Raw genomic sequence first — 24985 nt, forward strand, 5'->3', positions numbered from 1 at the left:
ACATATTTACTCACGTGCCAGAGGCTTCAGATGCCATTGACTAGAGGACGTACTGAAATGTGAGCCAGTACCGTCCATACCACTGCTGGGTGCCCTCCGCAGGCTGGAGCAGGACTGGGGAGCTTGGGGGGGGCACATCCGTGAACACATCACCACCCCTGTGTACCCCGGCCCAGACCCCTCATCCCAGGCAGAGAAGTGAGAAACACACACACACACACACACACACACACCCAGTACACACGCCTCTATCTTGCATTCAGAAACCACATGAAACAGCCTAGGAGATAGTGTCTCCCGCTGCGCTAGGAAATAACCCCAGGAGGCCTCCCCTCCCAGCCTGGAAAGATGACCAACTGCAGCTCAGCGGGGGTTCCACGTTCCATTCCGACCACCCCAGCTGACCTCGGAACTACATCCCACAGAGCCTTGTTCCCCTAATCCTGGAAGAGTTTGAAGAAGCCAGGGTCAGTGTTGTTTCTGCCTCACTCTCCCTGCAGCCTCTTTACACACCAGTCTCTCAATGCAAGCGTGTTCAAGCATGGGGGGCCTGGAGGGACTGAGCAGAGCCTGGGGAGGGGGGAGGAAATGAAGGCAGGGGTCCACCCTCCTTCATGGCCCCTGAAATTCTACTTTGTTTCATTTCCCTAGTTAGGGCAGTCTTTCACACGTTAGTGTAAATTAGCCTGGTATGATGCTTTCTTCAAGGAGGGGCTTAGCATGATAGCCCTGGCATCCTGAGTGAAATGGTAAGGCACGATTGGAAATGTGAAAGAAGAGGAGGGATGTCCAGAAAAACTCCACCTTTTCTGAGTCTAGGGAGCACTAAAGGTAGGTACTCTCAACTCACCCTGCCCACTAGCCCTTACTGTGAAGGAGCAGGGACCCCAGCTCCACACTAAAGATAAATTAGCAGCCAAGCACACTTCACATGTAGCTGTTTTTAATGCTCAAAAGCTCTGTACAAAAAAAAAAATCACAAATGAATCCTCACAATACCCCTGTGAGGTAGGTAGGCAAGTATTATTCTCCCATTTTGCAGATGGGAATACTGAGGCAGAGTGGTGATGTGACCGGCCAGTGATCCCAGCACAGCTGAAAGTCAGGGCCAACCACAAGAACACAAATGCTCCCTCCCAGTTCAGCCCCGATCTCTGACCTCTCACCTAGGCCTTGTCTGCGAAGAAATTAAAACTTTTTAATACATGCAAAAAACAAATTAAAAAAACAAACCAAAAACAACAAATCTGGAAGGGTAGTGAAGAGACATACAGTAGTTTTGCAAAAAGAAATCAGCCAAGATGGTCAAATATTTTCCAATACTAGGTAGATATGAACAATTTCATCCTCTTGTCCCCTTTTCAAATGCCATGACTAGGGACACAACCACCTGTTTTTCCATAGAAGTGCATGTACTCAACCAAACAGAGGTCCCCCACCGGCCCCAACAAGCCAGACAGGTGGACAGCCTCCCCACTGTTCAGCCCCTGACACCAGGCGCCAGGGGAAGTGCTGCAAGGCTTGACCCAGCGCCGCCTGCCTCCCCTGCCTCTTCCGAGCAGCTTTCCCACTGTCTGGACACAGCAGGTCCTGGAGGCCCCTAGGTCAGCCGTGCGTGGCCCCTTCCGTTCCTACTGGAAGGCAGCTCAACGGACCCCAGCAAGGATGGTCTGGAATCCAAGTGACGCCTCACACCACTCACACGCTGCACTGCTCGCTCGGGTACAGCACCCCTGAGAGTTTCTGCTGCAGCGGGCAGGGGCACGGGGCCATCTTGGGCTGTGGGGATGGGGGGAGGGGGTGTGGGGGGGCCCAAGGCTGGGTGCTTTGTCTTCCCCAGCACCTCCCACCCGGGCTCCCAGGCAGAAGGAGCTGGCCTCTTCCGCAGGACTGCATCCACCTCCTGGAAGCCCTTTCTTCCTCTGAGAAGGGCTCCCTGATGCTTCCAGCTCCTTAGAAAACACCACAGTCCTGCCAGCCCCACAGCAGGGAAGTGGGGAAAGGAAGGAGAGGCAGGGGCCTCTGCTGGACCCACCAAGCGGTGTGATTGTACCTCTTGAAGTCTCCAGGATGGAGACCGGGCACGAGAGGCAAGAAAACTAGGTAAAGCCGCATTTAATAACAAAGCCACCCAGAGTGCTGTCCACTCCCCAGGAGACACAGGCCCCGAGTACGGGGAGAAGCCGAGAGGGAGAGCAGCAAGAGAATGAGAGAGAAGGAAACCACCGCTGGCCAGCTGCTCTGTGCCAGGGACTGTCAGGCTGCTCGGAGAGGGGAGCAGGAGGAGGGGACGGCAGTGCAAGTGGCAAGCAGCTTTCTTTAGCAACTTGAGGAGTGAGCCCTTTGGAGGGCTGACTCCAGCCCGTCTGCAAGGCATATACCCTGGGCTCTCCTGAAGACTGTTCTCACGCCTGTCATTTGCAAAGTACAACTGTGTGCTAATTGTCCTATAAAAAGCTCCTTCCAAAAAGGAGTCCCAACCCAGCCCCCATCTCCCTGGGAAGCTAGGGAACAGTTAACTCAGGGCCACTTCAGTGAACAGCACCTCAGACACCCTGATCCTTCGTGGGACCCTGCAGGAGGGGACAGGGGTAGGGGAAACACGTCCTACAGGAAGTCTCCGGCAGCAACGGGCTCAAGGCCGTGGCTCTGCTCCTGCCACCGGCAGCGCAGCCTTGAGAAGGGCTGGTCCTCCATGTTCTCAAGCTCGGGGAAGCCCAGCCGATTGAGGATCTCGTAGACTCCAGCCTTCGATGCCACCTGGAGAGGACAGCAGAGATGGGGCTGCGTTCCTGGGGAGGAAGGGTGCCATTTGGGTCACCCGCCCCGCTTCCTGCCTGCCTTCCCTCACGGGGCTCCAAAGCACACAGCTGAGTCTGAGGCCCAGGGACGCCTCCTACCATCTCAGAGAACTTAATGAGTTTGCATTTTGACCACTATTAACTGCTCTGAGCTTTAATTTCCTCATAATGGGGATAAGAGTCTCTGCCTGCCAGGGCCATGATGGGGGGCGGCGCCAGCACCGGAGGCACCCCGCAGGGGGAGAGCCACGCAGGAGACCCGGCTCACGCTGTGCCCGTGCAGCCCCAGGTCTCCGCCAGGGACAGTCAGAAGGGCGGGCTCTGGGCCTGACAGCTGGGGCCTGCAGGGAGGCTCCGGGAGGCGCATGACCTCGGGGAGCCGGCGAGAGCCTCTGGCGGTGAGTTCTGGCTGGGGGCCTCCACTCAGGCAGGTTACCTGGGGCCTCCCGGGACACCCTCCCACGCAGCTCTATTGCCCGGTGGCCCAGGCCCTGACACTAGACCCAAACTATCCAGCAAGCAGCCCCCTTCTCACCCCATCATCCTGGGGGTGGGAAAGAGCAGGATCCACTCAGAACGAAGGCCCTCAAGAAACCCTCCCCCCTACTTCCATTCATACCCAGGGGGAGGGCCCTGAGGCTAGAACCCCCCCTCTCCCAACTGGACCCGCAGTACTCTCCTTCCTTGACCTCCCCCGACACTCACCACCCAGGTTCAGCTGGGGACTGGGTCGAGCTCCTTCCCAGCCCTCAGCTCCCCTGATTTCCACTCTCCAAGCAAAACCCAGGTGGAAGTGTCCTGTGTCCCCCACCACCTCCACCCTATCCAGGGGCTCAAAGAGGAAGCGGAGACAAAGCCTGCTCAACAGCAGGGCCCCAATGTGGCCTTGGTGTGACCCATGCCTCCTCCTCCCCGGCAGGTGTCCTGACTCAGCACTCATCCACCTGAGGGCCACGCGCAAGGCCTTTCCTTCAGCACAACAGCCCAGCAGCCACTGTCCCTGCCACGGGGCACTGCCGGGGCCTCCCTGCCCCCACCCCCAGCCGCCGCTCCCTCACACCTGCCTAGGCCCCTATCCTCCCTAACCTGCTCTGGCTGGGGTCCCAGCTTCCTGCTTTCCCACCTGCCTGCCCCACCAGAGCTAATGCAGACTTGGTCCACGTTAGAATCACCAGGACAGGTGGCACGGTCGGGAGGGGCCAGCGTCCTGGTAGAGGGGTAATTACAGGCCGCTTTGCCGAGGACAGAAGGAGGCCACCCCACTGACCTAGCAGCAGCGAGGTGCCAGCTCTGCCTGTGAAACCGGCTGAGACAGAGGAAGAACCAGGAAGACCCGAGAGGCCAAGCACAGAGGCAGAACTCGAGGGCGGTGTCCTACCCAGACACGGTGGGCTCTGGAGCCAACCAGCTGGCTCCGCTGTGATTGTGAACAAGGCTCCTAGCCTGTCTGTGCTCAGGCTCCTCCTCTTTCGGATGGGAGAGTGACAGTCCCCTTGTGAGGCAGAGATGCTCAGCACAGGGCCTGGCAGGCGGGACTGTGCATCACATGGAACGCCCACCATGACCTCCTAAGGCGGTGCCAACAGTATCAGCATTGTGTCCATTTTAATGTTGAGGACAGCGAGATAGTTAACTAACTTGTCTAAGGTCATATAGAGGGTGGCAGGGACTGGGCCACCATGCCATCTCGCCCCTCGCAGAGTAGGTAAGGGCTGAACACATAACGGGCATAAAGAAGCCAGGCAATGTTGGCCTTGAGGACACACAGAGCAGCAGCCCAGCCTGACACACTGCCCTGTCCTGTCCCCCACACACCTCATCTCCTCCCTCCTCTTCGTTCACTCCTTCACTCACCAAACTTTTACTGCCTTCCAAGCGCAGGCACTGTGCTGGGGACCCAAGGTCAAGCAAGGCAAAATCTCAGCCAAACAAAAGAGAGATGGGAATGCTTTCCGCTCAACAGGGGGCCTGCCCAGGCAGCCCGGACCTCCCACCTCTCACCTCCCGCATCCAGGTGCTGAAAGGCCTCTGCCAGGAGTCCGCCTTCTCCAGGTGGAGGTAAGCGTTGAAGAGCACCAGGTACACGTAGCGCTCCAGGTACTGCAGGCTCCGCAGCTGCAGCCTCCGGGCCTCCTGCTCCAATTTGGCAGCCTTCGCCTGCAGGGTAGCACAGGGTGGGCATCAGTGCAGGCATTCATCCCCACCCACATGCATGTACTATGTACACGACATACAACACACATACATACATCCCACACGTACCATGCATACTCACACACCCCACACACATACCCGTACACATACATTCTCACACATACCACATACACCCTGCACATACCCACTCACACCCCATACCACACCTCACACACCACATACCTCACACACCACATACGCTCATACCGTACACACTCAGACACACTCAGACACACTCACACATTCACACCCTCCCTTGGGGATGGGAGGAAGGGATTCGGACGGCAAGGCCAAGGGCGTCCAAAACCCACTTCCTACTGGGACGCAGGGACACGTCACCCGGCCTCCTTCAATCCTCCCTCACTGAGAAATTCTAACCCCCGTTCTGGGCCCCCTGTTCTGCGGGGCACCCAGACAAGGACAGGCTGCCACGGGGAAGCTCCGTTCAGGCTCCCTCCGTCATGCCTGAGGCGTGGAGAGGCCCCGCAGGCCTGGGACTGACACTCAGCTCTGACCACTAGGGAGGACCCTTACTGCCAACCCCCGCCAGCCCCGAGTGGGGACCTCTCCTCCGGCCCCCAACCCTCCCAGGACTAGAGAAAAGACTCCTGGCTCCTCTCTCCCCTAGCCCTTGGGCCTCCCTAAGGACGGGGTGGGTGGGCCTGGGAAGGCGGCCAGGACAGCGGGCAGCAAACCTCAGCTCTCAGGGCTCCGACCTGTGGGTACTGCGTAGACCCTCTGGCCTCCCTCGACCTGGGCTCTGCGGCCTCCAGCTGCTCACAAGAGTGAGTTCATTTCCGCCTGGGAAGAGGGAGGAACGCCAGCGGGGCCTCCGACCCTGACTGGTCCCTAATGGACGGATGTCTTGCCTGTTTCTTAAGTGGTTCAGGATTAGAAGTGTCAGGGTCACCTGACACCAGAAAGGTCACCAGGGCAAAGGATCTACAAGAGATGCAGCAGCAACGGGAAGGGAGAGTAGGGACTGCCAGGCAATTAACGATGGGTCCCCAGAGAGCAAGGGACTCAGCCGGGCTGCGAGGGCCTGGCTGAATTTGAAGGGAGACAGCGACCAGATAGCGGGGCACAGAGGTGGGGGTGGTGCCCAGCGGGTGGGGACCAGGAAGGGGCTGGCCTGGCTGGAATGAGGCAGGGAAGGGACAAGAGGGAAACTGGGCTGGCACCCAGTGATGTCATCCCTGACACCTAGGAAGTCGACCCCTGAGGCTGGCTTCCCAATCCTGACATGCAGAAGCCTGGGCCCCACCCCAGACCAATCCCATGAGACTCTCTGAGGGGCGACCCTGGGCATCACAGCTGCGGGAAGCTCCAAAGTGGGTCTCTTTGGCCAGTGTTGAGCACTGCGGCCCCAGCTCTGGGAGCCACTGACAGTTTATGAGAGGAGTGACCTAGCACCAGAAGGCTCATGGGAGATGAATGCTCAGGGGTAAGGGGGGGTCCTCTCAAGGTTCTCCTCAATGTAGGGGTCAGGGACAGGCCACGAGACAAGCCCAGCTCCCCGCCACAGGGTCTCTCTGCGCCATACCTGACTGTGCCCTCTGCCCACCACAGATGTGGCACCCGCCCTGAAGAGGACACCATACCTTGCGTTGCACCCATACCCCCAGGTCTCCGCCCAGGGCCTACAGCAGCTGCCCCGGCTCCTGGAAAAGGATATGGCACAGGGACCGTTCCCCTCAGGCCCCTGGGACATCCGTGGGAGGGCACAGCCATCCCAGGCTCCCGGGAGCCACCAACTGCACCACCGCTGGAAGCCTTTCCCTGTGGGCACACATCCTTAGCCTCCGGCTCAGCCTCCAGCCCCGGACCGGACTCAGCCACAGTCCTACAAACCAGGAGCCACAGTGGGCCTGCTCTGGGGGCCTGGGGTCCCCCACCTCCCACTTCCGCCTTGGGTAACTCAGCCTTCCGCGCCTCTGCCGTCTTTGCTCCAAGGCCACGCGAGTGGACAGTAATTACACGCCCGGCCCACCCATGCCATCCATAAGGAGCTCTGGGGCCTTGGAGAGGGGGCAAGGGTGGAAGGTGAACAAGGAGACACGAGCTAGGTTCTGGGCCTGGCTCTTGCCATTTAAACCCTCAGCCCCCGACCCTCATTTCTGGAGGTGCGGTTGCTCAGTAAAGTTAGGTATGAGGAAGCACCTGGAAGCCATGGAGAGCCACACAAGTCCTTTCATTCACGGAATGGGACGGAGAGCTATGACACACAGGCGCAGGCCCTGCCCACAGAGGCGCTGGGGGTGGGGTGGGGGGACAAAAGATGGGTATGAAGCACCCAGAGGGGTCAGATCATGGGATCAATGTAGGGCAAGTAGCTGGACTGGGGAAGGCATCCAAGAGGAGGCGATATTTGAGGTGGGTTAGGAGAGAGAGGGGCGGGAAAGTGCCCTGAGAAGGGGAGAAAAGGAGTTGAAGAGTGAGACAGACAGAGGGGGAGGAGCTTATGGGGGGAGGAGGGAAGCTAGATGCAACACCCAGAGGCCACGCCAATACACTGCCGCTCTAGCACCTTTACGGGTGGGCCTCACACTGCCCTGCACGGGGATTTGCCACCCCATCCCTTATGCTGCTTCGCACACTCCATCCAGAGGCCCAGAGCCCATTTAAAACCATTTTCTTAACAGAGACAAGAGGGAAGGGGGGGGCAGGGAAAGGAAAGGGAAGGGGAAAGTCAAGGAACATATAGCAAGGACTCATGGACAAAACCAAAGGGGAAGAGCTGAGGGAGGGAAGGTGGGAGGGGGCAAGGGAAAGAGGTGGGGGGAAGGCAGAGACAAATGTATTTAAAAAGTAAATAAATTAATTTAAAAAAAAAGACAAAAGAAATACATGAATGACGACGAAGTTTGGTAATGCAGTAGGAATTTCAGTATATTAATTTGAAAATACCTTACTATTTTTTAGGGAAGAAGGAGAATCATCATCTTGGAAAAAGGAGAAATAATTCAGGAAGATAAAAATATTTCAGGATAAAGGAAATAATTAGAATTTAGGTAATCAAACAAACTTAGGTGATGTCTAGCACCTACAAAGAACAAGAATAGAAATGGAACAAAATTCCATTTAAGAATGCTCTGATAGCTTACAAGTAACCTGCACTCTGCCGTGGGAGAATAACTGAGCTGAGTAAATTCTAGACAGATGTCAAAATCTGGACCAAGGCTTTCTAGTCAGTTAATAAATCCTGTTCTGTTGACAATATGATATAGTATAATTATAAGTTGTTAAATGATGGCACCCATTTAGATTAATCCAGTGTTCTTGGTATGAGAATTCATTCTTAGTCTATGGTCTCTAATGAAATACATGGTTGTCCTAACTGGATGTGCCATTACTACGTCCATATAACTACAGCATATTGCATTGAGAACTTAATCCTTCTTTTCTTTTCTTCAATGGTTACTCTGATTCTTTGATGATCTTCTCCTGATATGGGAAGTAATTTGGCCAGAGTCAGAGATGTTGCCATGCGTTAATATTCTATATAACAATGATGTTCTTTATATTTCCATATAAAAATATGCACATTGAAAAGTAAATAAATCAGCAAAAATTAAGATGTTTATTCATATGGGGAAAATGTACACATTTGAATAAGTTGGACCAGCAGAAGAAAACATAAAATGAGTATGTCAAAATAAAAAAAATAAAAAATTTAAAAAAAAAACCATTTTCTTAGAAAGAAGGGAAGGAAATCACCAGTGGTGCCTCCAGGCAAAAGCCATGAACACCTTAGGAAGAACCCACTCAGAAGAAATGTCCAGGGGGCATGCAAAGCCCTCAGCTCTGGGCGTGGCTCTCGGGCAGAGCCACACCCGCCCTGTCCTCTCGGGGCCCTGCTCCCATGGGGACTCAGGCCTGCTGCCCTCAGAGACACCATCAAGGACCAGACCCAAGCGATATTCAGGGTGGAGGGGCCGAGCGCCTTCCGAGCGCTCCTGGCAAGGTAGGGTAGAATTATCTCTAAATTCAGACCGCTGGGCAAAGGTGACGCCTGACACTCCCCGGAAGGTTCCGTGGGCACATCCTGCCCAATCCAAGGCTGTGATTTGAGGAGTGGCCCATCTCCCTATCGAGGCCCTGGTTTCCTTAAAATCACCCATGATGGTACTGTCTGGGGAGGAGGACAAGCCAGCCACCTCCTACCGATAAAAATAGTGGAGCTGTTTTTACATGGCCTGGCAGCCCAGGCTGTCATTAGCTGTGGTGCGGTGGGCAAGACCTCCCCATCCCCTGGGACTGAGCCCTGAAATAGAAGGGGCCCTGGGAAAGGTGGCCAGGGCACTGGCCTCTCAAACCTGCAGCCCGCCCGGCACTGACACAGCCCAGCGTGGCCAGCGGTGGCTCTGCTGAGGCTCTGCTTTCTGCTGGGCATGGGGGCAGGGATGGCAGGCCTGTGCAGGCATGTCCAGGGCCCACTGCAGGCCATGTGCTGGGGCGAGCATGTTACACCCAGGTCTGATTAGCAGACTCTAATCCACCCTCCAGGCAACTCCAGGAAGGAAGAGGGATCTCCCATTTCACAGATGAGGCTCTGCAAGGTTAAGTAACTACCCAGAGTCACAGAGTTCCAAGCTGGGACACCAACTCCAAAATCCCAGCTCTCCTATCACCCTAGCCCTTCCTCACAGTCAAGTTCAGCCACCCCCGCCTCACTCCTGTCTTGGAACTCTGACCCCTCTCTTCTGCCCGGAACACGCAACTCCGTCCCCCCCACCCCCCGCCCACTGACATGGCTGTGTTCAGCTTGCCCCTCCGGCCCAGACAAGCCCCTCTCCTGAAGCCAGCTGTGAGCACTGCAGCCCCACAGCACCCCCTTCTCGGCTTCCTCTGCTCCCCAAGGCACGGCTGGCCTCAACCACGTAAACCAGGGGACAAGCACCAGACTATGGCTGGCCTGTCTCTCTGTGCTCCCCGTCGCTGCGAGAGCTGAGTTGGGCCGGTATCCAGCAAGTGCCCGGCTGGTCACTGAGCAGACTCCCCAAGTCACCTCCCCGTCTCGTACTTTCACTGTCATCTAGAATCTAGACTCTAGACAGGACACTGGAAACTCCCACATGTATACCTGGGACTCCAGAGCTGAACATGCAACAGTCTGTGCAGGGCCTCTCCAACCTACCAAACGTGTCCTGCCGAGCTCTCCGCAAAGCAGCCACCCATGGGTCGGCCCATCTTAGCGGCAATTCCATCCTTTCCGCTGCCCGGGCCCAAATCTGACAACCCTCCTTACTTCCCCCTTCCTCAACCCCGCACCTGACCAGCCAAGAAATCCGGTCCACTCTACTTCAAACACTCCCGGAAGCTGCCCACCTCACACCACCCTGACTGGAGCCACCTCGTGGCCGTGACAGCACGTGACCAGCCTCCCTGTCCCCACCCTCACCCCCACGCCCGCTGCCCATTATCAGCACAGCACCAGCGTGACTCTGCCAGAACACTGTCGGCCCCTCTGTTCGACGCCCTGCACTGGCCCCCCAGCAGCCCTCAGAGTAGAAGCTGAAGTCCACGTAATCCCAGACAAGGCCCCATGCGGCCTGCCCTTCCTGCCCCATAACTTCTGACCTCCTTTCCTGCCCCTCCCTGTCCCCTCCCACCCCCTCCGCTGCTCAAACACGCGGGGCAGCTCCCACCTCAGGGCCTTTGCACTTGCCGCATTCTCTGCCTGGAATCCAGCAGGGCTGCCTCCCTCACCTCCTTCAGGTTTGTGTGAAGGCAAATACCACCTTCTCATCGAGGCCCTTCCGCAGAGGGAGGGCTGAGCTGGACTGTGGAGGTGACGACGCGCAGTCAGCCTGGTGTCCGCACCTCTCCCACTGGTTCTGAGATGGTCAAGGGGACAGCAGGACACTGAGGGGCTGGGGCCCTAGCCCCAGCAGGGGCCTCTAACAACTTCCAGCCTCCCGCCATGAGCCCCCTTATCTTCGTGTCCCACCCCACCCCTGCCCCCGTCACCACCCAGACCCCTGTCTCAGCTGGTCTGGTTCTTCATCGACAGGAGCATCAGGCTCACCAAAACCAACATCCTTCCCCCCAGAGATACAGAGGCACCTCCCACACCTCCTTGGAAGGTGGACAAATCTAGGGAAAAGCCGGCACTGGGCCTGCCTCCTGGTGCCCTGTACCTCGGGGAAGCCTCTCTTTCAGGAGTATTGTACTTAGTTAATGCAGAGGGGGAACGAGACAGTCAGTATATCACCATTTTGCAAATCCCCAATGATATAAGGAATCCAGAGGATCAGCATGTGCCAGGTGACGAGAGACCACAGGACCACACAGCACCATCCTGAAAAACGGAGCTTAATCTGATCTGGCTCCACCCGTGAGAGGAAGCACAGGGACTTCGACACAGGCTGAGCTGCACCCGGGGTGTAATCAGCAGATCCAGAGGCTGGACAGCCAGTAAAAAGATGCAGTTATCTCAGCAAATACACGTCCAGGGAAGAAAGGAGAACGGTTCTAGAGCCACCATGACGTAAGGGCCACACCAACCACAAGTGATTTGTGGATCTTTTCTGGATCCTGATCCAAATGCAAAAGGCTTTGTGAGACCCGTGAGAACATGCAAACAGACAAGATATCGGGTGCTGATGGCGCAAAAGTACTGTTGTTTTAGGTGTGATAATGACATTACGATGATCTTTTTTAAAAGAGTCCCCCTTTTTTAAGTTATGTGCTGAAATATTTTCAGAGGAAACATGAGGTCTGGGGCTTGCTTCAAAATAATCCAGTTGGGCAGGGACAGGGGGTGGCAGGGGAGAGGTGGAAAGGCTTCAGATGACATTAGACTGGCCCGACTGGTAATTCCTGAAGCTGGGAGCTGGACGAGGGTTCATATTATTCTCCCTACTTTCAAATTTACTGTTGGACATTTCCCAAAATAATTTTTAAAAAAATAAATTCTGCCCTGGCCAGTGTGGCTCATTTGGTTGGAGCATCATCACATAAACGGAAAGGTCAAAGGTGCAATGCCCAGTCCGGGTACATGCCTGGGTGGTGGGTTCAGTCCCCAGTCAGGGCGTATACGGGAGGCAACCAATTAATCTTTATCACTCACATCAATGTTTCTTGCCCTCTCTCTCCCTCCCTTCCCCTCTCTCTAAAATCAGTAAGAATGTTCTCAGGCAAAGATAAAAAAAATAAAATAGAAATAAAAATAAATTCCTACTTTCAACTCAATCACTAATCCTAATTTTAAAATTCAGCCTACAGACGTGACCCGCACGGATGAATCGGCCGCGTGCACGAAGACGTTCACCCTATCATCCCCTGCCCGGAGAACAGGAAGCGACCTGAAGGGCCACGTCTATGACAGCAGCAGGTCACACTGGGGCACTTCCACTCACTGCGTATTATACCCACGTTACATACGGTGATGTAAAAGCTCTTCAGCAAACAGGGTGAAATATTGTGAGCTGAACCTATTCATTAATCTGCCTCTCCTCGTTCTACTAGAACATAAGCTCAGTAAAGCTTCGCCCACGGGTCCATCCCAGACACGGCCAAGCCCAGCACAGGCACCAAGGGGCCCGTGCTGGCTGAGCGCCTTTAGACACGTGAACACCATCCAGGAGAAGAAGCAGGCATCCTGTGTGCACACCATGATTACACCTATGAGAGAAAGTGTGTGCTGGTTCACAAAAGCCAGAAAGAAAAGTCAAATACAAAGTCATTGCTGGGCAGGCCAGAGTCTGGGAGACTGGGTAGTGGTCTAGTTTCATCTCTGTAACAACAAACAAGCTGCACAGAGGCCTCCCCGTGTAGGACCTCGCCATGCATATGGGACTTATGTGCATATGAGACTTATGACGCTCTGAGCCCTCCTTTATGACCCACAACAGAGAAGTGATCACCCACCCCTCTCTGCCAAAGGCCCTGAAGTGATTTTATTGCTGGAAGAAGTACAAACGCCACGTTCCAGGAGCTGTTTTCTTAACTGCTTACTATTGAAGTATACATTGACTGCTGGGCCTGGCAGGGGCCAGGAGAGGGAAATTTGCTGTGCAGGGGCTCTGGGCAGTGCGGAGCAGGAAGCCGAGGGACTGCGTGCTGTTGAAGCTTTCAGAATCCCAAGGCTGTGAACTAACTCCGGGGAGGAAAACTTTGGATGGGCAGAATGAGGGCGAGATCTAGAATGTTCCCAGGCAAATGGAACTGACATAGGTGATAATCCCCATTCAAGCCTGGGCTCAGGTCCAATTCCATTCAGTGGTTCCAGGGGTCCAACCAGGCCAACAAGCGTCACCTGCACATGTGGTTCCCGGACCTGCTCCAAGCGGACAACGGCAGGCTCCACTGGGGATTCCCTGGGAACTTCCACTATGAAAGCAGAGGGCAGGGGTTACACCAATAAACAGCCAGATACCAGGGATGAGGCAGAGCTGCCAATTCCCAGAGGGGTCAGTCCATCAGTGGGAGAGGGTGGAGGAAGCAGCTGCCTTCCGGAGCCTCAGCAAGCCCTCGCAGCTCACTGGAGCAGCAGCGACTGAGGGCTTGGGTCAAGGGCAGCGTGGCCAGGGGAGGGGTTCGGGGCTGGGAGTGAGGACCTTTGCTTCTGATACCTGCTCAGCCATCAACTCGCATGGGACCTGGGAAATCCGATCTCCCACTCATCTGTCAACAGAGAGGTCATGTGCCCTCTAAACCCTTTAGCACTAAAATCTCTGGGCCTAGCGGGGGTTTTGAAGCTCAGAGGAACATCTCAGGATACTGTGGCCCTACGATGACCCCAGGAGCCCTCCCATGCATTGAGCACCTACTGTGTGTCAGCCAAGCCCTGTGCTTCCCACCTGTCCCTCGTGTCCTTCCCACACGCAGCCCTGCCAGGAAAGCAGCATTAGTCCAGCCTGGCAGGTGGGGACACAGCAGCCAGGGAGGATGAAGACAGCCCTGTGGGAACCCAGCTCCTTCCACCTCCCACACCCAAGTTCCTCCTGCCAACCGGCCTGGAACAATCCTGCTTCCCTCCCATGTACACGGGGACTGACACTGGGCCATGTCAACTGTAATAAAGTCCATTCCATGGCGTGCGCGCGTGCACACACCCCCCGAGCTGGCCAGATGCCCCTTCTAATCTGGATGCAGCTGGGACAGCTCAGATCACCCTGATCTTGGGCAGGACATGGGCTCTTGGTCCCGCCAGGCCAGGGGGGCATTTTGCCTTTCTGAGTAAAGGAAACAGTGGCCTAGTCTCCAAAGATTATGATTCCCAAATGCATGTCCATGGCCAATTTCACAGGACCATAGGAATTTAGAAATATAAATCTTTTCAAGGACTATCCCGTAGTCAGAAATCATACCCACTTTACTTTTCTGGTACTAAAATATGTTTTCTTTTATGAAAAGCCAACCATATTAGATGGTAGGTGGATTTTTAAAATTTCTCCTTCTTTCTTGCCTTCCTTCCTTTAAAATGGACACATTTAACAACATTATACGTTGGCAACCCTAGAATAGTCCGTCCCTTTTTTAAACCACTCTGTGAAATCCCAACCAGGACTGAGGTCACTTTCAGTTCTTTGTTCCGTAAGAGCACTTCCAGGAGTCTATTACTGGATGACCACTAAGGTTAGTGCCCTTAAAAGAAGAGACACCAGAGAGCCCCGTCCCCCCACCCCCCCCCCCCCCCCCCCCCCCGCCCACACCACAGGCACCAAGGAAAGGCCTGTGAGGGCGCGAGGAAAAGGCAGCTGTCTGCGAGCCACGATGAGAGCCCTCACTAGAAACTGAATCAGCCAGAGCCTTGATCTTGGACTTTTCAGCTTCCAGAACTGTGAGAAAATATATTTCTGTTGTTTAAGCCATGCAATCTAAGCCCAAGATGACTGATGTACTTGTGATAACTTCTCTTCCTCTCCATGTTTCCATCTCCCCATCTGTAAAAGTGAGAGGGTAACGTTCTGAGGCCAACATCACCCTCATACCAACCAAAGACATTATAAGGAAAAAACTACAGAAAAAATATCTCTTATGAGTCTGATGCAAAAAATCCTCCACAAACTAAAGGTAGGAATATATAAAGATCACCTGCCATGACCAAGTAAGCTTTATCCCAGGAATGCTAGGTTGGTATATAATCCAAAAATCAATTAACATAATACACCGTATCAATAAAATAAAGTGAAATAAAGGGCAAAAACCATATAACCATCTCTATAGACATAGAAAAAGCATTTTGAAATATTTAACATGTAATCATAAAAAAAACAGTCAAACTAGGAATGGAAGGGGACGTCCCCAACCTGACAAAGGGGCATCTATGGCAAACCCACAGCTATAGCACCACACTCCATGGCGAAGGACCGAAGGCTGTCCCCCAAGGTCAGGGACAGAAAGAAGATGTCTCCTCTTGCCACTTCTGTTCAACGTTGTAGTGGAAGATCTTGCCACAGCAGTTAGACAAGAAAATTAAATAAAAGGCACCCAGATTGAAAAGGAAGTAGTAAAACTATCTCTATTTGTAGATGACATTATCGTGTATATAGAAAATTCTAAGGCATTTACTAAAACAAACAGGTATTAGAACTAATAAACAAGTTTAGCAAAGTTGCAAGATAGAAGATCGATATACAAACAGCAGTTACATTTCTTTACCATAGCAATAAACATGCTAAAAAGTGAAATAAGGAAATCAGTTCTAGTTATAATAGCATAAATATACTAAAATATGAATAAAGTTAACAAAAGCAGCACAAAACTTAACCTCTGAGAACTGTAATATAAAACATCACATAAGGAATTAAAGGAGACCTACATAAGTGGAAAAACATCTCATGTTCATGGATCAGAAAAGTGACTGTCGCTAAGACAGCAATAGTCCCCAAAGTGATTGACACATTCAACACAATCTCAGCAAAGTCTGAGCTGGCCTCCCTGCAGAAAGCCTGACCAGGAGCCTGCTAGACGTCCAGCCCTACAGAATCAAAGGCTCAGGGGTGAGGCCCAGTATCATGCATTTTAATGAGCTTCCAGGTGACCCTGACACCGACTAAGGTAGGGGACGCCTGCTTAGAGGATGTAGTGTTCTCAACCTTGACTGTACATTGGCATCACCAAAGGAAATTAAAAAAAAAAACAATCTGTGCTCTGGTTCCCCGCAGATCAACTACATCAGACTCTATGGGGATGGCGCTCATGCATGGGTATTTTTAAAGCTCTCAAGTGAATCTATTAGGCAGCCAGGATGAGAAGGACTGCGTTAGAAGGGTTCTCAGGCCCCTCTTCTTCGGCCCCTTGAGAGTTTGGCTGACATTCAGCCCACTGGGGCCACCTGGTGGTCACACTGAAAAACAGCTACATTTTGCTTTGGTAGCACCACCCTGCCACAGCCACTACCAAGCACCACCATCCTCACTGGCTCGGCTTCCTCCCTCCTCATTAAAAAACTCCACACCCCCAAGGCAGCGAGGGCATCCACTGCTGAACATAGCCCCAACCGCACCACCCTCCCCTCCCCTCCTGACAGAGTTAGAGCCAGCTTACGCATCCGACCTTATCTCTGACAGCTTCCAACACAACTGTGTTCACAGGCACCAAAGCACCTTCATTGCCTCTAAACTTACTTTGCACCCTGGGAGTGCCTTCCTCAGCTCTCATTATATGGGGGCTGTTCAAGGTCAACTCCATGGAACGGCTCCTCTCTCCCCTTAGTGCTCCTCACTCCACCCTCTGGGGCTGCAGAGCTCAGAGAGGGTAGGCCTATCAGGTGTGGGGGTGGGGGCAGGGTGGGGATACCTAGAACGCCTAAAGGCACTTAGGAGCTTGCAGGGCTGGAAGGGAGGAGATGAGGGGTGGGGCCTCTGACAGAGTGTGGCCAGTGTGGTGGGGGAGACCTCTGACTTGAAGCAGGGCTGAACATCCCTTTCAACTACTTGAGCCTCCAGTTACAGAGAACAAGAAGCTTCTTCAGCACTCCGTCCCCTCAGTCCCCTCTGAAAGCCAGAGGAGCTCAGGCTCCTAGTTCATGGCTGCCACCTGGTGGCAGCATACTATACCACTATGAAGACCCACAACAAATAGGAGATACAGTCTAGCTGTGGGGCCTTGGGAAAAACTAGTCCATGTTCCAACGTTTCAGCGACGTCCATTTTCTGAAACTCCTTAACCAGCTTCCCCACCCCACATCTGGCAGCTCTTGCAGGTGACCTCTGACCTTGAGCAGAGCCTGACCCCAGATGCCCTGCCTCCAGCCAAGCACCCCTGCCCCCCATGCCCTAGTCATGGTCTGGCTGTGACCCTTGAGCAAAGGCGGGCTTGGATCAGCCACTTCACCAATGTGTGCCCAGAGCATGGGGCTGGCGAGGAGCAGCCCCCTTTGCAGGGGCCCCCGGCAGAAGCTGTCCTTGGAACAAGGGTGGCACCCACTGAGATGCCCACTCGCTCCAGGCACGATCTCCTTGGAACACCCGTTCCCCCCACAGCTGCCCCTTCCCGCTCCAGCTCCCTCCTCTACCCCAGCAGCCCACCAGGCCTCTGGGCCGGAGAAGAACAGAGTTAGGCAGGTCAGCGTGCTCCACGCACAGCCCGGAGGCCACAAAGCCTGACACCAGGGCTGCCCAGCGGGTTACATGACTGGGCTGGGGGGGCCACATGTGACTGAGTGCTGGGGACCACAGCAGCCACACGTGGGCTATGCACCCGGGCTAAGGGTGGGGCTCACCTGGCGATAGGTGCAGATGATGATTTCCCGCAGGTGGTAGTGCATGGGCGTCATGGTCTCACTGACCGTGTCCAGCGCTGCGTCCACCTCCTTCTTCACACGGTGCCCATCGGGCAGCAGCTGCACCACCTTCATCACCACCTGGGGCCAGAAGAGGGGGCTGAGCGGAGAGAAAACCGAGGTGGGCAGGTGGGGCCTCCCACCCCAACAATAGGGTCGCCCCGCCCCGGGGTGGCCCTGGCCTCCAGGCCCAGGCCCTGACCGCAGAGGCCCGCCGTCCCCGGCTCTCAGGCGGGGCTGGGGGCCGGAGGGCGCCTGGGTGTCTCTGAGGTCAGGGGTCCCAAGGCACTTATTTTTCTAAGCAGTAGAAACCTTGCTTCAAACAAAACCACATCCAGACTCTAGTCTACAAAACAGGTGGCTGTCGTGTAAGAGGTGGCGGCGGGGGGTGGGGGGTAGGGTAGAGGATGAGCCTCTGTTGGGGCCCAGCTGGCTCTGCTTTCACCCCACAGCAGCCACCAGGCCCTCTGGGGACACCCGGCTATGGGGGACCCAGCATGGACACCACACATCTGATGTAAGCCCCCCTTTATTCCTAGGGGAGGGTGCTCTGGAGGGCACAGCTCTTCCCCCTGGTTGGCCCTCCCAGCCACGCCCCTGTGGATCCCCCACCCCCGGTAAATCTGTTGGCCAGGCACCCCCACGGCCAGCACCAGTCCAGGCGCCTATCACCTCTCATCCCACTGCGGCAGCCCCGCCTCCCCCCTGGGAGCCGAGAGGGCTCATGGGAATGTAAATGGGAGCGTGTCCCTTGTGTAGACTCCGCGGCTTCAATCTGTCTGCGGCTCCCTTGCACACAACATTGTTATAAATATGTCATGTTAGGTTATATGATAATATGTTATATGTTATAACATATAAAATGTTATAAATGTTATATTATGTATATTTTACCACAATAAAAAAAGAAAAAGAAAAGAATCAGCGAATCAGCCAGGAGACGGAAGAGAGAAGAGGTCGAAGGTGAGGGAACCGCAGGTGTAAAGGCCCAGAAGCTGAAAGGGCTTGGAGGGCTCGAGGCCCTGCCTGGCGGCCAGGGCGGCAGGACAGCGGGGAGGGGCCCGCGGGAGGCGGGCCGGGTAGGCAGGAGCCAACCACGATGCCAGCCCCAGGCAGCCATGTGCCAACTCGGAGCTGCATATAACCCACCTGTAAGAAGGAGACATTTGCCACCTACTTGCAAGGCGTCTGGGATGATGTCATGTGGCAGGTGCACATTACACAGGTGACTAAATTATAAATGTGAGTGACTGTCCACCCAGTGCCCTGGACTGAAATGGGGTGGGGTTGGCCAGGCCAGGGCCCCACACCAATGTCGCCAACCAGAGCGGGTCCCCGGTGCCTACGAGGGGGTGGTCAATGCTACCCAGACACGATGGTGGCCAGTGGCCTCCCCAAGGGCACAGAGTAGCCCAGCCACAGGGATAAACAGGGTGAGGCGGATCCAGGACCCCCATCCCCAGGGGCCATCTGCCAGGGCCCCGGAGCCAAGCTGCCCCACGCCTTGGTTTGCTCATCTGTGAAATGGGAGCACAGAAGCACTGATGTGATGAGGTGGGAGAAGGCGACGGCATTAAAAGCTTTGAAACCTCCCCCCAAGACCTGCCAGCGATACTCGCCCCCTCCCCTCCCCCAGGTGTCCCCCAGGGACCCTACGGGGCGTGCTCACCTCAAACTCCCCCTTGGTGAATTTGGCATCAGGCACACTCACAAGTTCCTCCTCGACCACCTCGGGGAAGCCCTGAGGGAGGACAGGCGTTGGGACGGGGGCACTCCTACCCGGGCTGTGCCTTTGCCTCAGGCCAGGAGCCCCTTGCCAGGAGTCTGTCAGCCCCGTCGGCCCTCTGCCCAGGACTGATGAGCACACTAGGTGCCATCTCTACCCCACACCCTCCTGGCACAGCCGGTGTCCCTAGGGACCAAGTGCCCACCCTGCCTGGGCCGGCCGCCGCCCTCACACGAGGGGCCTCACATACTCGGATGTGCCAGAAGGCGAGCACAGCCACCACCATGGCAGTCGTGGTCTGGCCCTGGCCACTGAGGCAGCTGAACACGAAGCCGGTGCCCGGGTCCTTGGCAAGGGCAGCCCGCAGGACCTCCAGCAGGCGGTCAAAATCCTGCGTGAGGAGACCAAAGTCTGAGTCCGCAGGTGTGCCCGGCTGCACAGACTCCCAAGGTGGCCCGTCCTCTAAACAGAGTGCTCACCCCATGCCAGGCTCTGCCAGGCTCACAGCCTGTGTGCACACACTCACCGCAGTACACACCAGACCAGGTGCACAAAACCAGCCCCACATATAGCACATTCCCCACCCCGGGACTGGGACTGGACATTTCAACACACACACGCACAAACCTGGGGCTCCTCTTGCCCACTGTCCAGCAGGCAGAACACACACATGTGCACACATTCCGATGTGCTGCGCCCCCAGGCTTTGCATGGACCCCCCCCCCCCCCCCCCCCGCCCCCCGCCGCTCTATTGACCAACTAAGATGGACCTAATCCAAGTCTCAGCCTAAGGGCAGGGTCTAGCCCTCAGTGGACCACTGCAGAGCGTGACCACCAGGGGGCGACAAACTACGGACAACCAGACCACAGAGCAAAGAGTGACAGGACACCAAGCCCATTACGACCTATCACCAGAGCACATCATAGGCCCTGCCCACACCACACAGACCCACACAGGCACAGCACCCAAACGACTGCTGTATCACACAGGCACACGGCGACCCTCACACAATACATGACAGACACATACACCACAGACATCCACAGACATGTATGTCACAAACCTACAGGAGCCACGTGCACACCAACACCCTGAGCCACACGCAGCACCCCACAGCACCTTCCTCCACAAACCCCTTACACACCACACCACACCACGCCCCCAAAACACTCTCCACACTTGTCCCCTGGTAAAGGCAAGATATACAACCCAGGTGCCATTAAAATACACCACACACATACACACACTCCCACAGCCACTCCAAACAGTCTCCAACAGACACACCTCCACAAACAGCGCGGACAGGCTCGCCCCCTCTACACACCTGCAACACATAATAATAAATGCACATATTCTCACACACATGCAAATACCAAGCTTGAAAGGGACGTGAATAAACCCACCTGAGCCAAATGTAAAACCTTGTGGAACGAGCACCCAGCCCCCAAGCAGAGCCGTGCCCGCAGCCAAGGCCCAAGCCAGAGGGGAAGCGGGGAGGGGCTCTCCTTCCCCAGAGGCTCGCCTCCCCAGCCCCTCACCTCCTCGTGGGGGGCACAGAAGTCTGGCACGGGGATGCGGTGGTAGGTGAGGCCGGGGCGGGCCCCGCAGTGCTGGCTGAAGACCTCCTGCATGGTGAGGCACGTCTGGAACCTGTGGGTCCGCGGGCCCTCTGCGCCTGGGGGAGGCATGCTCAGGTGGGCCTTCAGCTGGGTCTCCAGGTTCTAGGGGAAGGTGGGACAGAGGGCACACAGGCCACTGAGGCAGCCCCGAAAGGCCAGAGCCTGCTACGGCCAGCACAGCCCTGGCTTCCGGACGCAGGTCTGCCCCCTCCTGAGCCTCGCAGGTCATGAACCAGACCCAGAGCCAGGCAGGCAGCCATAGCAGGAGCCCCGAATCATCTGCTCCCTGACACTGCTCCTCGCGGGGGCCTGTTTCTCCATCTGCACAACAGGGGCATGGGACCTTCTAAAGACCCCCGCAGGCTGATTCCCCAGATGGCCTCCATGGGTGTGTGCAGGTGCGTAGAAGGCAGAAGGGCCTCACCTCCAGCTGGTCAATGGTCATGGGGGGCCCAGGCCACCGCAGGCTATGGGTGTGCCCATCACACTCCAGCACAGCCTCCTCTCTCAGGTTGACCCAAACGACCTGCTGCAGCTTCCTCTTTGCATCGGTCAGGTAAGCCAGGATACTCCCCAGGGCCTGGCGGGACAGGAGGCGGTCCGCAAAGGGCTCAGCCCTCCCCTCCTGCCGCCCCACAAGTGGGCCCATGCCCACTGTGGTGGTCACCTTGGCACTAGGCTGGGCTGTGCCATAGATGGGCATCCGGGACACCCGCCGGAAGTTGGCCACATCCATCTCTCTGACCGTGCTGAGTGCGTCGAGGGAGACGAGATCATCTGCGCCCTGTGGGGGAAGCAGCAGGCGCGGAGAGGTTCAGAACCAGCCCCAGGGGGCAGCGGAAGGGCGGGACGGCAGGTCACACTCAGAGCTTCATCACTGCCCCAGCAAGGGGAAGACTGACGGTGCCCACTCCCCCGATAAGGAAGCTGAGTCTCCAAGATGAGAAGCCAGCGGCAAAGGCTCTAGAGCCAGGGCTCCCGACTCCCTGCCCAGAGCACTTCAGTGTGAGACTCAGGAGAGGCACTAGAACAGTGGCCAAAGCTGCACCTGCTTGTTTGGCATGAAAAACCCCAGGAGCTCACAGGAAGATTCCACAGACACCTCACAGGCTGTCGCCCCTCAGCCTCACGTGAAGCAATGCTTAACCAACCCCTCCAGGAATTAAGGGCCAGCCCCCACACATTCCCACTTTCCCAGAGAGCCAGCCTTACTCACCAGGGAGCCCTTGGCGAGGAGGTCCCCCGGGGCCACAGGCCCCACTGAGCTCACGGTTACAGGTAGGCGGTACAGCTCAGGGTGGGCACAGAGCCAGCGGCTGAAACTGAGGGCAAAGGCCAGCGGGTACTGCAGCCCGAGGCAGAGAGAGATGGGAATTCAGGGGGGCTGGGCCACCCTGCACTCTCCCTGCCTGCCCCAGGGTGGGGGAGCCCCAAGAGACATCCATGATGGCCCAGGGCAGGGGTGAGAGGGTGGGGAGCAGGGACCAGGGCGTTCAAAGCAAGATCTTTCTAGGCCCCAATGCCCCCTTTAAGGGTACAGAGATGGGGGTGTGGGGGTGGCCCAGGGGAGAGAGAGGCCTCCCTTTGCCTGACCTACTCAGTGACCACCCCCATCTGGGTCTCTCCTTCCTCTGAAACCAACATGTGTCCCATTCTGCTCCTTAGTTCCACGGGGGTCCTCAGTGACCCCATGCCTGTCACCCTGTCACTGGTGGGGAGGCTGGAGGAGCCCCTGGAGAAGGGGCATGATGAGTCCACTCACCTCCACCCTCCCACCCCCCAACCCCGGCCCCACCTGCTCATGCAGATAGTAGTTAAACAGGATCAGGTAGAAGTATCGCTCCACGCTCCGCAGCGCCCTCTGCCGGGCACTGTGCTGGCTGCTGCTTCCCTGAGAGGAGGGAATGGGGAGGTAAAGATGGGACTGTTCTGGCCACACAGTCCCCACCCCAGGAAGGGCAGGAGTTAAGCCTCAGAAATTCCCAGAAGACAGTCTACCTCTCGCTTCATAACACAGTTCTGCCAGTTCCTCCAAGCGTCCCACCCTGCCCCGTTTGCAGCAGGTAACCCATGGTACAGGGACAGCTACGGTGACTACCCCAGGCTCGCTAGAGTTCTCAGTGCGGGGCCGACGTCTGCCGCAGGCTCTGAGCCCAGACACAGGCTGAGGCTCCCCGGCTTGCTCCACCACCACCGCCACGCAGGGCGGCACACCTCCCGTGTTGAAGCAGCAAGTGTATCAACACTCTCCCCTGAGCCAGAGCCCCTCACTTCCCAAAGCCTGTCACCCTCCCTACGAGAAAACAGAAAGACCCTCACGACAGCGCTCCAAGGGGCCATAATCCGTACTCCTACTTTACAAAGGGGAAACTGAGGTTCAGAGAAATGAAGTGACTTCCTCAAAGTCACAGAGCTGGGTCCCCACACAAGTGTCCTAACCCTGGCCCAGCACCTCTGGCTGAGGGCTTGTCAGAGAGGGTATTGATCCCCACAGTCTCCCCTCAGCCTTCAGATATCGGGGTTCTCCTGCTGGGTCTGTACACCCTGTGGAGGACACGGGGGATGGGTACAGGCCCGAAAGAAAGGTCGTACCCTTTGATGAAGTTTAATTCCATCTTTGGGAATCTAAGGCAGAGGTCAGCAAACTTTTATTTCTATAAAAGGCCAAACAGTAAGTATTCTAGGTTTGTGGGCTGCACAGCGTCTGTTTCAGCTCTGCCACTGCAGCACAAGAGAGCCAGAGACCGCGCATAATGAATAGGCGAGACCATGTCCCGATAAAACTTACAAAAGCAGGTGGCGTCTGGTTCTGGCCCCTGGGCCGCCGTGGGCCGGCCCCTAATCTAGACTATGGGAAAAATTCCTAAATTCATGAAAGCCTCATTTTCATGAAGCTGTTTGACGCAAAAGTGTTTACGCTCAGAAGGAACTGCAAGTGACTCAACTGTCTGACAGGAAGGGGGCCTATTAATAAATCATGGCAGGTGGCATGCCAGGAACACCTGCTCTGTGTCAGGCCCCGTTTTTGGCACTTCATGGGTCCTGTCCAACCTACAACAACCCTCCGGGGTCATTATCATCAGCGGCCCCGTGTTGCGAGTGGGGAACCTTGAGGCACGGGGCCATCCAGCAGCTGCCCACCCCCAGTCCCCTGTGTGGGGCAGAGCCGGGGTCGGATCCTAGGCAGTCATGCCCTCAACCCATCAGGCCCATGATGGCCAAACCAGGCCGCAACCTTAAGTTACACGGCCAGGAAAATCCTCCGTGACGACAGCCAGGTATGAACAGGGGGAAAAGCCAAACAAAATAAGCAGGACGCGCACCACATGCTGGGGCAACCTACACAAGAACATCATGCATGTGAGAAGTGAAGGAAGCCGGCCCCAAATGCTCACAGAGGCTATGCTGGGATTAGGAGTAATTGTTCTCCAATGTCTCAATTTTCTGTCATGTAACACTGCTTTTAAAAGATGGTTTTAAAGTGTTAAAAAAGAAAAAGGTTCTGCAGGCTTCAGATTCTTTCCATGCACTGTTTGCAAACACTGCCAAGCCTGCGTCCTCTCCCCGGAGTGGGGACAGGCCTGCAGAGACAGCCCAGAGCCCATCACGCTTCCAAAAGCAGCGGCCAGGCCAATCCCCGGCCTGCCCAAAGAAACGCCGCGCTTTTATCTGTGGGGGAGCCATGAGCAGTGTGGGAAGTGTCTGGATCCGGAGTCCCCCAGCACCCCGCCGGCAGCTCCTTCCTCCATCCTGTTTATTCTGCAGCAAGGGGGCCTGGTGAGGGAAAGTAAACTTCCCCCCTTCCTCGTCCGTCCTTCCTGCACATCCACCTCCCCTATGTCCCCTTCCTCTGAAAACCACTCTTCTAAATGGGAGAAGAAGCCACCAGGAAAAGTCAGTCTGAAAGAAGCC

General features: G+C 55.8%; 1 protein-coding gene across 3 annotated transcripts in view; it reads right to left on the reverse strand.

Moving 5' to 3' along the window:
- Positions 1–995: 995 nt before the first annotated feature.
- Positions 996–24985, reverse strand: part of PALD1 (phosphatase domain containing paladin 1) — a 65431-nt gene continuing 41441 nt past the window's right edge. For all 3 annotated transcript variants that reach the window (XM_054572663.1, XM_054572664.1, XM_054572662.1), the window contains 10 exons: positions 22869–22964; positions 22290–22418; positions 21741–21857; positions 21498–21653; positions 20993–21175; positions 19704–19844; positions 19397–19468; positions 17668–17808; positions 4803–4958; positions 996–2760 (listed from right to left, as the gene is read on the reverse strand). In XM_054572663.1, the coding sequence (XP_054428638.1) occupies positions 2608–2760; positions 4803–4958; positions 17668–17808; positions 19397–19468; positions 19704–19844; positions 20993–21175; positions 21498–21653; positions 21741–21857; positions 22290–22418; positions 22869–22964 (1344 nt within the window). In that variant the 3' untranslated portion in view covers positions 996–2607. The remainder of the gene's footprint in view (positions 2761–4802; positions 4959–17667; positions 17809–19396; positions 19469–19703; positions 19845–20992; positions 21176–21497; positions 21654–21740; positions 21858–22289; positions 22419–22868; positions 22965–24985) is intronic.

Source organism: Pteronotus mesoamericanus, unplaced genomic scaffold (assembly GCF_021234165.1).
Source record: "Pteronotus mesoamericanus isolate MK-2021 breed Mesoamerican mustached bat unplaced genomic scaffold, CSHL_Meso_final contig_24, whole genome shotgun sequence".
NCBI lineage: Eukaryota > Metazoa > Chordata > Mammalia > Chiroptera > Mormoopidae > Pteronotus > Pteronotus mesoamericanus.